Source organism: Helianthus annuus, chromosome 6 (genome assembly GCF_002127325.2).
Source record: "Helianthus annuus cultivar XRQ/B chromosome 6, HanXRQr2.0-SUNRISE, whole genome shotgun sequence".
Taxonomy (NCBI): Eukaryota; Viridiplantae; Streptophyta; class Magnoliopsida; order Asterales; family Asteraceae; genus Helianthus; species Helianthus annuus.
Genome location: NC_035438.2, coordinates 95,550,438 through 95,567,300, shown reverse-complemented (window position 1 = coordinate 95,567,300; position 16,863 = coordinate 95,550,438). Strand labels below are relative to the sequence as shown.

At 36.5% G+C, this 16,863-nt stretch overlaps 1 protein-coding gene across 1 annotated transcript; it reads left to right on the top strand.

Moving 5' to 3' along the window:
- The first annotated feature begins 12,791 nt into the window (after window positions 1-12,791).
- On the top strand, window positions 12,792-15,195 carry LOC110913172. The gene is made up of 3 exons (XM_022158020.1): window positions 12,792-13,790; window positions 13,935-15,032; window positions 15,169-15,195. The coding sequence occupies exons 1-3, from the start codon at window positions 12,792-12,794 to the stop codon at window positions 15,193-15,195; spliced, it is 2,124 nt and encodes a 707-aa protein (XP_022013712.1).
- Window positions 15,196-16,863: the final 1,668 nt, after the last annotated feature.

Below are 16,863 nucleotides of genomic sequence, written 5' to 3'. Positions count from 1 at the left end.
TGTATTCCCAAGAAAATATATACTTTTCCCAAAAATTATATATCTTCTAAATATAGTAGGAAAATATATATTTTATCTCCCAAAAATATAATATATTTGCTCTTTGTTGAAAATATGATATAACTTAGTAATATCCACAAAAATCATATTTTCACCTCTTTCGTTTCCAAAATAATATTTACCAAAAATCATGGTTGTAAGAGTATTTTCCGGAATATTTCATAAGTTACGTTTTTGCATTCGGTTTCACAATATCAAGTGTGTAACTTAAATATTTATTCCTTGCGATTTTTGGTATTATTTTGGAGTTGTAAGTGTCATGGTATTTTTTAAGTTATATTATTTTACCCTAAAATAATATAACTATTCCATATAGCAAACAAATATTCACACAAATGCCTTAGTATAAAATATATATTCTAAATATATATTTATCCATTTTTATTTACAAAAACCAACCTCCGATACTTTGTATTTTTTTGTTACAAAAATTTATGGCAAAGTTTATATTGAAAGACATGGTTCAAAACATACTTGTAAACACTTGTTTAGAAAATATTTTCTTAAGTGTTGGAATTTTTAGAAAATTTCGCCATAGTTTCCTTTGTAAATGGAGGTGTCCATGCTATTTAGCATACCATTTTCTTTTCAAAAAATCATCCAAACAATCAACAACAAATCACTAATCATCTTACACTTACCAAGTGCAAAAACTATATATTTTACATAATAACATGAACTTGATTTTTCACAAAAATGTGTAGTAACTTGGTAAAGTATTTAGTAGCCTTTGTTACCTTCCAAAATATATTTACTACTTGGTAAACTTCATTCTTGAGGATTTTAGATGTTTACAACTTGTAAACATATTTTACAAAAATGTTTCTTTACTAAACCTTCTTGTTTTTCTAGTGTTTACACACTTGTTTTTCCACTAGAAATGGTGCAAGTTTTGTGAAAACCATGATCTTTCAAAAATCACCCTTTTAAACTTGGTTTTCTTGGAAAATCTGTCACACACCGATATTTCCACATATTACCGGTAGGCCCGGTGGGGAGTATCGTGACGTAGTTGATATCATCATAGTCAAACAACACAATTTAAATGCACAGCGGAAGCAAAAGATAATTATATTACAACCGAATGAGAATATCAAAGTATTACAAACGGTATGTAGAAGATCCACATGCGGATCAAATAAAAGAAAACTGTTCAACAGACTTTAGGCATCTAGAACTTGCAAGATTCCCTATTAACGCCCTGAGCTCCCAGCCAATTACGTGCAGTACCTGTCACTTAACCTTTTTGGAAAATACGTCAGTTTACACTGGTAAATACAATTTAACTGACTCATTTTGAAAATGTTTAAGAAAATTGATTTGAATGCACAAGGCACAAAAATTCTTTTATAACTTGGGACAATTTTATTAATAAAAATCTTGTATCTGATTTACATGTTTGTCCAACATTTAGGGCCGGTGATTATACAAACCGATCAAGATTAATAGACACACCACAAATATAACCTCACAAGAAGACACCCTTACGAGTGAGTATATCTTTTACATATGCAACAGGAGGTGTTCTGCCTACACCTTGTGCTTACGTTGTGGCCATTCACTTTTTAAATGAGCCAAGGATATCTAGGACACGGTCATTAACCCCCAATGTTATTTGTTATCAAGCAATACAAATTAAAAATGGATTATGAAATTTAATCATCTCCGATTAAAAGGTTTCTACACCCGACCAAGCGGTATTTTTATAATACCGTATCCCAAGCCCGTATAAGGGAAAATAAGTTAAAAGTATTTACCTGAGCTAGCAATGCAATTTATACTCAGCCGTATATCCTAATTAACAAGCACAAGTACCTTTAATGGGGCTCTTAATCTGGAACAAAGGTTTTTATTAACCTATTAGATTCCTAACAGGTCTTATTTAAGTTGAAACTTAGACCGGTTAGTTTTAAGGAAGGGTTTACGGTTCAAAACGCAAGATTAAGCGCAGACCGGATTAGAATGTGATTTAGACCCAACAAGTTTTGGGACTTGTATAATATGGGTAAACTAAACACAATCTGGATTTTGAAGTGAAAGTGATAAGGTTTGACCCGTTTCGGTTAATTTATGCAAACTAGTTACATAAACCGTACCGAATGCGAAAATGCATAACGGGTAACCAAATGAGTCATATACAAGTTTCCTAAGTTAATATGCCTTAAATATGATGTGATATCAGTAAGATACCTTCCGTTATGCCCAAAACGAATTTAACTCAAACTATGCCCCGTAGGGGTATTTTGGTCATTTTAAAGGTTATAAAAGAGCTTAAATATTAATCTGAGTTACAGGTCTGATATAATCAGTAAAATACTTAATTTAATAAGTTATCACAGTAGGGTATTACATATATGTGAAATTTATCATTTATAACCAAACTATGCATCGTAGGGGCATTTTGGTAATTTCACATAAGTCTAAAAGGTCAAAACTAGAAATCTGAGTTTAAAACTTTTGCTTACTGTTAAGATATAAAATTTTTCTGAAAATATCAGTAGGCATCAAACCTTATATGTTCAAAATAATTTTAGTACATACTATGCGTTTAAAACGCATAAAAAGACAGTTTTAAGCGATTTCCGGGTTTTATAAGAAAATCTGGTATTTTTATCATTCCAGAAAGTTTAAAATATTTTATTTATCATATAAAATCAGTAGCAAAAGGTTTGGGGTCAAAATGTTTTGTAAAACTCAATTTATAAGCCAAAAGGGCAAAACCGGCAATTACCGAATTAAGCCTAGAACCCTATGTTATGCTCAGCCTAAAAATAAATAAAAATCTTCAAAAATCCCAAAATATTATTTTATATCAGTAGGTAAAAAACTTGGTATCAAAAATTGGGTTTAAATAGGCTTTATGCTAATTACGCTGTTTAATTAATAAAAAGCTTTCTATTTACGCTATTGAGCATAACTCCTAATCTAGACCTCAAACTGATGTCAAATTTTAAGGACAAGTTTATAAATCAGGAATAAAGATCATTGTCCTCTCACATTTTCAAAAATCTCTTTTAGGGTCAAAAGGGCATAACGGTCAATAATTAGGCATATAACGGAAACATGTAAATGAATAGGATAACAAAGGATCCAAGTTGTATAACCTCAGAGGGTTATACTAACCTATAACATGGTCCTAAAGGAATCCTAAGGCATATCTAAACTAAGCTAAATCGGGTCAGAACTGGAAGTCAAAGCAAAAGTCAACTTTTGCGACTTTCGGTTCCGAACCGAGCCTATACTTAGAATTGTCGGGTTGAATCATGCTTAGGCATGTTCAACTAATATTTACCAAGTTATTAAAGTGATAAAACTGATTTTATGGCTTTTAAATTAATAGTTATGACTTTTATTTAAAAAAACTAACCCGTTTGACTTTTATTTGACCCGACAATTAAACTAAGTAATCGTGGTAATTAGGAGGTGCCCCTTTGAGGGTTTAACACCTACCTAATTACGGTCACGTAGCCATGTTCGTTGTGAATCATGGCTCAACCGTTTAAAAGTCAAAGCGTTTATCGAAACGCTTGACTTTTCGGCTATAACCGCTAAATAATTAAACTAAGCACGAAAGGGGACTTATAAAGGGTCCAAGCAAGGAGGTTTTGATCCTAAATTCTCAGGTATGAAGAGCAAGGTCTCCAACTTAGAGAATTCGGAAATCAAGTGTGAAATGAGAGCAAGATCAAGTGGGTTTATATAGGATTTCAAGAACTGTTAGGATCGTTTCTCGTAACCCGAGCTTCAATCTTGGCCCTCCACTTGGGCAAATGGTTTTGGAATACAATGGGATGTTAAAAACCATCAAATGGTAGCCCAAGGTATTGAAAATATTACATAAAAGTCCTTGAAAAACGACCAGAATGCTGAAAATAAGAATCTGCCCAGACCTGGGCGTAGGCTACGCTGCAGGGGGCGTAGGCTACGGCCTGCACAGATCAAACAACTTTCAGAAGTTGCAATTTTGGTCCCTGTATGTGTTTAAGCTCATATTTGACCCGTTTAAAGCCCGATAAGCCATTCTCAAGGCTCTACAATGATATCTAAACATAGGGGACATGAAACATGTTCAAAAACATGTCGGATGTCGGTTCGTTTGGCCGTACGATTACGTTGTTTGACGAATTACGACGAAACACGAACGGACGCTAAAAACGATCCAAATTACGCGACGAATGGGATTTTATCAATCCAAACACTAAAATAAAATATTTTAGTGCTTACATAAATTTTTGGAGGTCCGGATATATCCAGAATGTAAGATATGCGCGAAAATGCAAACTTGTGCACTTTTAGTCCCTGCATGGCTTAAAAGTTTATTTTTGCACACCGAACACTTCTAAGCCTATATCTAAGCTATGTAAAGGATAATTAGGGCATGTTTAACTCATGTTCATATTCCGGAAGGTCCGAATCATACGAATCGACATACTTTTGTAGTTTGACGCAAATAGTCCTTTAATCGCACAAAGTAGCGCGAAATGTCATTTAATGATATCCAGGCCTTCCATGGCCCATAATGGGCATTACCAAGCATGAGTTTAATTATTGCTACGCTCTCGATCGCTTAAATGATCAGCAAAAGGCGTAGATTCAAAAGTTGACGCTTTAGGTCCCTCTAATGTGCAAACTTGCGCATCTCATCATTTAATGGCATCAAAGCCTTATTTAATCCATATTAAGCATTCTTGAAAGTATTATTAAACATCACGATGCTTTGGGTTCGCTGAAAGGTCATTCAGAGGTATAATTAAACATATTGACACTTTTAACCCCTTATATTTGCAAAGTTGCGCGTAACGTCACTTAAAGGCATAAAAACCTTAGACGGCCATTATTTGGCATTCCCGAGAGTATAATCAAATATCATGAAGCTCTCGGTTTGTTAAAAGGTCACTCAGAGGTAAGACGGCCATTATTTTAACCCTTTATTGCGCAAACTTTCAATTAATTACGCAAACGGCTACACTTGATCAACAAGTGGCTTATTTGTGAATATAAAACCGTAAAAGGTTATTTAAAAGCTTATTTTAGGTATGTTAATACTTCCAGTCCTTCTATAATCAAAGTTGTTTGATTTTTCGAAAAATTTGTCCCTTAAATTCAATGTTGGACTTTATTAGGGTTTATTACACGTGTCAACACATCATTGGACGTGATTTTACGAGGTGTTACAAAATCATTCACAAGTCTTAGATTCACAAGTTTACTAGTTCACTTTGTTTGTCATTTTACAAGAAATCATTTTATGTTCAGGTTCATGTCTTTACTAGAAGATGAGTATTTTATGTAAACACATAATCATCCCCTACTTGGTAAATCATGTTTTTAATCATAATAGAGCAAGTTACATGCAGTGGCGGACCCGGAATTTTTTTCCTAGGGGTGCGGAAACTTTTTTAAAGATTTTAGACCCGTAGCTATATAAAAAAATCGGTTCATAGCGGATCGGGTCGGGTCGGGTCAGGTTGGGTCATGTAAAACAAGTAAACACAAACAAACAAAGTTTCATAGCGGGTCAAATCAGATCGGGTCGGGTCCATTTCAATTTTCAAACAATTAAATCTTAGTTCCTAACTTCTTATCATATTAACAATCAGATCGGGTCGGGTCCATTTGAATTTCAAGCCCTAGTAATTGTTATTTACCAACCAACAATCATATAATCAACAAAACCACCCAACTAAAGACTAGAACAACTCAAAAATACATAAAAACATATAAAATTTTAAACCTTTTTAACAAATATATATATCTGTTTCTATTGAAAAAACCCAAATAAAACATCAAAACAAATCGAATTACCTATTTAAGTTCAATTTTTGAATTTCATTTTTTCAAACCCTATACTAGAATCATATAATCAATAAGAAATTAAGAAACAACAAACCCATACTATAAAGACTAGAACAACCCCAAATAACCTCAAAACACATAAAAGTTTAAACTTTTTTTAACCCATCCTAAAATCCTATTATCTCATGACTCTTGAACAAAAAATCGCATAACATCAAAATAAAAAAATAAAAAAACAAAACAAAACTTGTACCTGTCAAGGGCGGCCAGAATTAACCAGTTTACAGCCGGAATTTTGTAGTCGCCGGCCGGAATTATGCTGTTGAGGCAGAGGGAGGGCGGGAGTCGCTGGCAAGTGGCAGCGATTTGGGGTTTTTTTTAATTATGTGGACTGGTTTTGTTTAACAAAACTAGTAGTTGGGTTGGGCTTGAATGGGTTTTAAGTTATTGGGGTTGATGAATTGAATTTAAGTTTTATTAAAGAAGTTAGTGAGCTAACTTGTTTACATAATTTGATCGGGTTACAATCCGTGTTCACAATTTTTTTTATATAAATTCCTAACATTTTTTTCTAAGGGGTGCGGACGAAAATATCCAAGGGGTGCGGTCGGAATTTTTCAAGGGGTGCGGTCGGGATTTTTCGCGAAAAATACCACTAATTTTTTTTTCAAGGGGTGCGGCCGCCCACCCACCCTATAGGTGAGTCCGCCACTGGTTACATGTAATGATCAACATCAATATCTCTAATAATCAAAAAGCAAACATCATCCATATGCTAAACAACATCATTCTATCCATATTTCATCATGTGTTAGCATTATGTTTCAAGATTCAAGTGTATGATCTTTAGTGTTCTTGTGTAAATCAACATAATATATCTTTTAACCACTAGAAATATGAAGTAATAAAGGTTAAGATGATCTTACTACTAGCTTGAAGCTAGGGAAGAAACAAGATGAAGATTGAGTGGATAAAAGCTTGTAAAGGAGGTCCTTCAAGATTCGTGAGTTCCACACTTCCTTAGACACCTTGTAACACCTTGAGAGCACCTTGGAGTGGATGAATGAAAATCTAAAATGGTGGTGTGAGGAGGGGGTTATTCGGTCGTAGCTTATGAGAGGGAGAGGAAAAGTGTGGTGAAGTTGTGAAGATGAAGATGGTTATGGTCCTTATAAGCTCTAATCCCTTATTATCCATAGGTTAATGTGTCTCCCATAGTACAACCAAGATCACTTCATATCCCAATGAAAGATTATAGAAGATTTAGAGAAATCTTGGAGATTAGATAAATCTTGGAGTGTGGGGCCACTAGTGAGCCGTAAATTGCGAGGGGGAGGGGGTAAATTGTAATTTGAATGATAAAGGGGGTAATTAGTGGAAGGTTAAATGTTAAGTCTAGTGTTTAATGTGTAGGATGCTTTATGTAGAATGTTTAAGTGTTCGGGGACCATAACTAGCTCAGAAAAATAAAAACAATGCTTCTAGCAATATTTTAGTGTTCCCGGTAATGTCCGGTGGTTCGGTTAGATACCGGTTCGTTAAAGTGCGAAGTTATACCGTATAGTGTCCTTTATGTAACTTTTTGTGACACTTTTAATTCCCGACACTTAGGAAAGCATATAGGACTATTTTGCCATATTTTTGCATGTTACTAGCATGTTAAAATGCTGATTTTTGATGATAAATGCATAATTCTGCATTTTGAGGGGGTTTTAGGCACTTTCCGGACTTAAACTATCACCTAGTGACGCAGTTTTATGGTCCTCACTTCCACACTCCATACTAGTGTAGTACCTTGTCTCTGGCTCATACTGGGCCTCAAAACACTATCTGTCTATGTACTGGCACTGTCAATATATTTCTGAGTTATCCGCTAACTGTGCTAACTATGCTTTGCGCATCATGTATGTCACTAAAGTTTGTATGTAATAAATGGTGTGACAGCATGAAATGTGATGCACATGTATGTATGATACAGAAATCATAAAGCAGTTTATATCATCAGTTGTAATCAAGCACAGTCATTAAGCATAAATTTAATATTAATTAATCGTACGAATACCTGTAATCGTACGAATTTAACAAAATATTCACAAATAATCTCATTCTTATGCTTCCACTTAACCATATCTCTTTTATTAGCCACAATACAAGAATTAAACTCCTGAGCTAACCAAGGGTATTTAATATTCCATTCTAAAGGAATTTTCCAACCAGATCATCAGCTAACTCATTAACCTTAGTTTTACTCTCATATCCAGCCTCTTTTATATCCCTCATATCAATCAAATCAACCAACAATCCTATGTTATGCCAACAATCAAACCAAGCATTAGCCCCACACCCGTTACCAATTTTAACAACAAAATTTCTTCTAAAAAATCTTCTATGTTTTAATATTTGTTGCCAACTCCAAGAATCAACATTAGTCTCATTCACCTCCCATATATTCCTATGATGAAGCTTATAACACTTAGCCCATTTTACCCATATTGTATTTTTACCAGAAAGAACATTCCACAAATGTTTTGACATAAGAGTCATATTTTGAAATTTTAAAGAGGAAATATTCAAACCTCCTTGAGAGTCCAGGATCCGGCGAGTTTGACGGAGCTTTGGTCCCGAGATAACCAGTTCGGTGATAAGAAATGAGTAGAAGTAGAGAAGGACACCGAACAAGTCACTTATAATCTGGTTTGTATTAATATATGAAAGTTACATACCCGCGAAACCAGTTGGACAACATCTTCCCTCAGGGAACCAAAAGCTTGTCCAAAACAAGAACCAAGCACCTTTAGATATAGGACTAGCCCCTTCGTACGAAGCTACATAGCCCATTCGTACGAAGCTGGTGAGTGGTCTTGTGGATCCATACGAACTGATCAGGGTGTCCGTTCGTACGAAGGGACTCCCTTCGTACGAAGGTACTATAACATCACAATACCTTTCAGTTTGTACTAGATTTCACACTATTCTATACAAGATTCAACACACGCTCTATCTAGTTTATTCGCACAGTGGTGGACATACACAATATGCACCAACAGATTCCCCCTTGGCCGTCATTGTCGAATCGTTAAATTGAAAACCTTGAGCCGTGTTTTGAATATTCTGCAACTTCAATCAGGCATCTTGAAATCTTCAATCAATTCCCCGTTGATTGATGATTCAGGTTTGTTTTGACAATGTTATGCACAAATTCCCCCTGAAATGAATTTTCAGGTCTTTGTTTGCACAGTTCACGAATCCTCCTCTGATTTGCTCAACTTCAATCTTCATGAATATCATCAACTTGAAACTAATCAATGCAGCTTCTCTGTTTCAACTTTAACCACATCCGCGTTCGGTTGTTGATATATCATTTCAGCACCATCGATCGCGCATTCCGCCTGCTTGATCTAGTTAATGTACAAAAACCCAACCGGCAATTGATAGAAACTTCGAACACCCCACTGGTTAACCTCAAATCTGTGATTGACCATGAAAATCTGAAATCCCGTTTTTCGTGATCACCTTTAAGCACCTTCAAGAATGATTGATCAGTATAAACGGTATCTCCACAATCAGCAAATCTTCATCGGATCAAATCATCTGGTAAGGTATACCGATCTTCGAAGCATTCGTCCACAATCAGATTCATCTTCTCAGACAATCTAGATCTCAGAAGCTTTTGTTAGTCTTGAAAAACTCATGATATCACTCAACGGTTCAATCGAACGCGGAATATAAGATCAAACCGAATGAACAAAAAGAAACTTATCATTGCAAAACTTAGTGCTGCTGCTTAGATCGCACATAGTCTCAAGGACTGTCTGGTACGATCTTTGAGAACCTTGCACACAATCTCTAGGATTGTCTGGTACAAGGTTCTCCTTTGAGGGATTACATGATTACACAATGGGAGAGCTCTATCACTAATAATCTAATCAAGAGTATATATAGGAGCCTCTACCCCGTTGGCCCACATGGCCTAGCCCAAGCCCAAGTGCTAATCTAAACCAAATAAACAAAAACAAATACAATAAAGATAAGAGCACAACTCTGGACCTAACAATCTCCCCCTAGTTTTATGCTCTCTTTATTGCGGTTTAGATGATCTCCAATCTTGGGTCTTCTCCTTTAGTGGCCCAGCAGTGAACGAGCCCATCAACGTATCTTGGATGAAGTTTGAATCTATGTCGGATGAAATATGATGATAATTAATGTTGTCGGACGAATGGCGGATGACTTCGGATGCGTCTGGGATGAACTTCAACGTATCACGGATGAAAGAAAATGATCTCGAATGAAAATGTATGACCTCGGATGATATTTCCAATCCGAGATGAAATACTGATTCACTAACAAGAACACACGGATTCAAAGTAACCTGTCTGGTATTCAAGTCGCGCAAAAACACAAGTTTGCACAAGAACTAATAAGGACTCCATTAAATTGTATACATGTTTCAAATTGCCCAAATTTAACAACACGAGAAGATAAATTGTTATTTATCCCCTGTTTTGTTATTTCAGCAAATGTGACTTTCTTTTAGGCCTTGGCTTTATCAGCCGGCCCAATCTGTTCTTTAGTTGGACTGGTAGATAAATTACCTGATCCATCTCCATCATTCTCTGAAATAAGCTCAACTGGGCCCATCGAAGGTGAAGGGTCATTGCTGCTATTTGGTCTCACAATCTACAGTCCAGTAGCATCTTAGGAAACATTCTGATCCATATCATCATCTTTCTTATATGACCCCATACCCAGTTCCAAATTTACGCCCACCACTGATGAAGGCCCAATAATATTTGGGCTTGATACCCGGTTTTCACATTGCTTCGAGACAATATCAGTTGGACCCATCTTTGCACCAATTCCCACATCTGCAGTTGTTTCCTGATCGGGCCCCACCTCAGAACATTCTATCTGCCCCTCCATCACATCATCCAACGGACAAAAATGATTAGTTTTTTTTTTATAATTCTGAATGGACATCATGTGCACAACCGCTAATTCCCCTGACATCGTACTGACATCAGCAGCACTAGGCCCATAATGTTCCCCACAAAATTTTGCACTGAATTCAAAACATGCCCTTTATTTCCTGACCGTAGATCACTCATCCCATCTTACAGCTCACAGCTATTAGGGTTTTTTAATTCCCTGATGTGACAACATGTGCAGCCGCCTAGGAATGTTCCTGCTGCATCAATCGAAACGTCATCATCATCAGCTTTTCATTCGAAATCACCAACAAAACATCTCGGGCGAACTCTGATCATTTCATTTTCCACATTTGGAGCATCGCGGATCATTTAATCTTTCAATCATCCGAGATTTCATCATCCATTTGTCCATAATTCATCTTCTCCGTTCACCATTCATTGTTCTCTGACGTGAACTCCGATCTTCGGACAGCCACCGCTGTACATCACCAACCTGCAACTTCTTCTCCGGCGTGACACCCTGTAACTTCTCCTTTGACAACTGACAACCACCATAAAACTTTCACCATCTACGTACAATTGCAGGTCCATTCAGTTTCATCATCTCTAGTTACCACCCCGTGCCACCAACTCCAGCCGCAACCATCATCTCTAGTATTCCTCGGATCTTTCAAAAATCCACCTTCTTCATGTCATGTTCACCAGAAACATCATAATCCAGCTGATACGGCGGCTCCGGGACACGGTGTTGTCGAAGATGACGGCATGGAACTCTCCATCTTTCTCTCTACAACACACACTCAGCTGTGTGCAGATGAATGAACAGTAATAACACCAGATCTGTGGATGAATACCGGATCTTATGAAACAGAGATCTCTCCTTCGACAAACATACATCCCCCGACACTGTGCAAAACTTCTTCTTGTTCTTCGAGTGATATCAAAACCGAGCCTTTGAAAGACTTCAATGGCTCTGATACCACTTGTTAGTCCCGAAAAACCCATGATATCACTCAACGGTTCAATCGAACGTAGAATATAAGATCAAACAGAATGAACAAAAAGAAATTTATCATTGCAAAACTTAGTGCCGCTGCTTAGATCGCACACGGTCTCAAGGACTGTCTGGTACAGGGGCGGACTTGAAGATATAAGGGTCGGAGCCCGGGCTACGGCTCAACTTTTTACTAGAAGTGTAAAATTTTTTTTTTCGTTTTTTATATATAGGACACCCCTGAACAAGTACGAGGACACCCCTCAAAATTTTTTTTACAAAATAATAAGCCTGCTATTCTGCTAATTCAATTGTTATTAAGCCCAAGTGCTATTTAAGTGTTACAAAATAATAAGCCTGGCCCAATTAAGTAATAGCCCAACTTGCAGATTTGTTATTTAAGTGTTACAAAATAATAAGCCTGGCCCAAATCCCAATTAAGTAATAGCCCAACAAAATAATAAGGCGGCAGAATGATATTGGCAATTTGGCATATCAAAAGTCACATACGAAATTACGAAATACGAATAGTCGGAAACTCGGAACCGAACAGCGGATTGCGGAACAGACAAGCAGATCATCGAGAGGCAGCAGACGTGGAACAGGGAGGCGACTTGCAGCAGGTTTGTTGCAGGCTTGCAGCAGATCATCGAGAATTCGAGACTGCCAATCTGCCATCGACGACACTATTCGACTTGCGGACTTGGCGACTTGCAGCAGGTTTGTTGAATTCTTTCGATTTCGATAATTGTTACTTGTTTAGTTTGATGAATGATGATTGATAAATAATGTTTCGAATTTTCGATAATCGACACTTTGGCAGTTTGGCAGCCCAATCCCATTCGCAGTTTCGCACAGCAGCGAATCGAAATCGTTTGAACAACAGCGACAGAAACAATTATTTGATTGATAATTCAGGTTTGTTTGATTGTTAGTCAGTTATTTGATTGAATATTGATAATTGTTTGAACTTTGAATGTTATTTGATTGATAATTGTTTGAACTTTGAAGTGATGACGAAACCAAAATCCAAAAAACAAGCTTTAATTGGGAACTTTTTCAAAAGAAAATTCGAAGAAATTAATGATAATGAGTCAAGTCCGAATGTTGGTAATGATATCCAAGCAAATGATGACGTTGATGCAAGTCCGAATGTTGATAATGAGAATATCCAAGCAAATGACGACGTTGATGTAAGTCCGAATGTTGATAATGATAATCCTACAACTTCAATTCCAACAACACGAGGTATTATTGATTTGAATGATCTTCCTTCGGATCCACATGATAGGCCACCTATTACTAGTTATCACCCAAATCAAATAGATGACATAAGAAGGTCATATCTTGTTAAAGGGGCTTTTCAACCTCGTAGTCATAAGTTTCCCGTTAAAGACTGTTATGGAAAAAAAAGACGTTTTGTTGTTAGTTGGTTTAATGATTGTAGTTGGTTAGAGTATAGTATCAAAGCAGACAAAGTATATTGTTTATATTGTTACTTGTTTAAAGAAGATGTTGGTAATCAAGGCGGAAGAGATACATGGTCTTCTAGTTCTAAAGGCTTTTGTGATTGGAGTAAAAAGGGGTCATTAAAGGAACATGTCGGGAATGTTGATAGTCATCATTTAAAGGCGGCACAAAAATGTCATAATCTCATGAATCAAAAGAAACATATGGATGAGAATATGAAGAAGTTGACTAAAGAAGAAATGATTGCAAACTATTATCGATTACTTGGTTCCGTTATGAGTGCTAGATTTTGTTTAGAAAACTCTTTACCCTTTCGTGGCCATGATGAGTCGGAAGAATCTAATTCTCAAGGTATGTTTCTTTCGGTGTTAAACTTGATTAGTACTAACCACCCGGAAATTGGAAAGTACACATTAGGGAACGCAAAAAAGAACAATAAACTGACATCGCCAAAGATTCAAAAGGAGATTATTGAATGCTTTTCAAAGGAAGTAACAAAAAGCATTTGTGCAGAAATTAAAGATGATGTGTTTGGATTGTTGGTAGATGAATCTAGTGATGTTTCAAAGGAAGATTATTGAATGCTTTTCAAAGGAAGTAACAAGTAAGTAATAAGATTCATAGATTCTTTACATTATTTATTGTAATAATCATTTTTTTTATGTTATAATTCTTTTTTGTTTTAGGTGAGAGGGCAAGGTTATGATGGTGCAAGCAACATGCGGGGAGAATTTAATGGATTAAAAGCGTTGATTTTGAAAGATAACCCGTCAGCACATTACATCCACTGTTTTGCTCATCAACTTCAGTTGGTTATTGTGGCTGTTGCAAAAAAACATAGCGGTGTCAAAACTTTCTATGAGTTCCTTTCCATGGTCGTCACTACGGTTTCAGCTTCTTGCAAACGAAAAGATATGTTAAGGGAGGAAAAAAAGGCTAGAGTGGAAAAAGAATTACTTGAAGGTGAAATTAAAACGGGTAAAGGATTAAACCAAGAGGTTTCCCTAGCACGACCCGGTGATACGCGATGGGGTTCACATCATAGAACCATAATCAGTTTGCTTAGATTGTTTCCGGAAGTTGTGACCGTACTCCAATATGTTAAAGAAGATGGAGATTGCAGTCAACAACGAACAAATGCAAAAGGTATTCTATCGTATTTTAAAAAACTCGAGTTTGTTTTTTATATGCATTTGATGGGAGATATATTAAGTTACACAAATGCTCTTTCAAAACACCTTCAACAAAAAGGTAAAGATTTATTAGAAGCGGCCAACTTGATAAATGGTACAAAACGAGCATTAAATGCTTTAAGACAAAATGGGTTTGAGCCGATGTTGGAAAAAGTGACTTCCTTTTGTAAAAAATATAACATTACAATGTTGGACATGTCGGAAAGTTATGGTAACCCAAGAAACCGAAAGAATGTCATTACAAATCGACATCATTTTGAGGTTGACATTTTTAATGAGGTTTTAGACATGCAAATTCAAGAATTAGGAAGTCGATTTAGTGAGGTAACAACTACTTTGATAAAAAATATGTCGGGTTTAAATCCTTCTAACGGTTTTTCTAAGTTTGATCCATCGAAGATATTGGCGTTTGCTAAGATGTACACGGATGATTTTACTACACAAGAAATAGGGACTCTTTTGGGTGATATTGAGTCATTTCGTCACACAATAAGCGATGATGATAACTTTGACAACTTGAATGGAATAAGTGATCTTGCGCGTCTTATGGTTGAAACGGGAACGCATATTTCTTGTCCTATAGTTTATCGGGTAGTTAAGTTAGCTTTGCTTGTACCGGTTGCAACCGCAACCGTTGAAAGATGTTTTTCGAAATTGAAGCTTGTCAAGACGGATTTACGCAATCGAATGGGCCAAGAATATTTGAACAATGCTATGGTTTGTGCAGTCGAAAAGGATTTTCTTCGTGAAGTAAAAGACGAAGATGTGATGGAACGATTTCAAGCTATGAAAAAAAGAAGAGGACAAATCTATTAGGTAATTCTTTTACTTTATTTTATGTATTGTTGTTTTTTTTTAATATTGTAGGATTGCACGGTAAAAAAAAAAATTTTTTGGGATACCCCTGAATTTATGTTCTAGTTCCGCCACTGGTCTGGTACGATCTTCAAGAACCTTGCACACAATCTCTAGGATTGTCTGGTACAAGGTTCTCCTTTGAGGGATTAAATGATTACACAACGGGAGAGCTCTATCACTAATAATCTAATCAAGACCATATATAGGAGCCTCTACCCCATTGGCCCACATGGCCTAGCCCAAGCCCAAGTGCTAATCTAAACCAAATAAACAAAAATAAATACAATAAAGATAAGCGTAAAACTCTGGACCTAACAGCTTTCATCCATAATCAGATTCACATTCTCGGACAATCTGAAGTCGAAACCACCCGAATACTGTTGCATCGTCATGAATTTCAAAAATGCTGGAATTTCATCTGGAATTTTTATTCCCCCTCATTTTTGCAAATTCTGACATCTTATCACTGAATTCCCCCTGAAATTAGGCAATTCAGTCCTTTCTGTTCTCTGAAAAACTTAACTATACCAAAAAAGTGACAATTTTGCCCCAAAACGCCAGTTGTTCATCATTGTGGATTTTACGTTACGGCCCACTAATAGTCAGATAACCCGAATGATAAACATTTTGCACCAGTATCATGCCTACCCCACTAATTTCCACAATCTATGATCGCATCATCAAATATGTTCGCTGAAGCCCCGGACGATGTCCCCGAACAACCTAGCTTGGTCGTTAAAAACCCGAAAAAATTTTCAATCACCAATTTTTTTTTCTGGAGACTCACCTTGTCATTGCGATCAAAAAATGCCTTTTTAGGCATTTGTTCTGGATCAATTTGACATTTTGTACCAGGGTCCCTTCGTACGAAGCTGGGTAGCCCCTTCGTACAAAGTTGAGTAGTCCCTTCATACGAAGCTAGATGCTGGTTCGTACGAAGCTTTGCATTCATACCAGAGAGACTGATTCCTCAAGAACACTCCCAAAAACATTTTTTCATCCAGAATCTAATGATGTCTTCGATATAAAATTCCATCTGTGAATTGACCTTCAATTTGATGTTTATTCGATGTTTAATGTTAAAACCTCCAAAAACTCCAAAATTACTGAGCGTAGGTGATTCAATCAACTGTTATATCAATTGAATCGATACCGTAGCTCTGATACCAATTTAGAGTACAGGATCCGACGAGTTTGACGGAGCTTTGGTCCCGAGATAACCGGTTCGGTGATAGGAAATGAGTAGAAGTAGAGAACGACACCGAACAAGTCACTTATAATCTGGTTTTTATTAATATATGAAAGTTACATATCCGCGAAACCAGTTGGACAACATCTTCCCTTAAGGAACCAAAATCTTGTCTAACACAAGACCCAAGCACCTCTATATATAGGACTAGCCCTTTCGTACAAAGCTACATAGCCCCTTCATACGAAGCTGGTGAGTGGTCTTGTGGATCTATACGAACTGATCAAGGTGTCCGTTCGTACGAAGGGACTCCCTTCGTACAAAGGGACTCCCTTCGTACGAAGGTACTATAAAATCACAATACCTTTCAGTTCG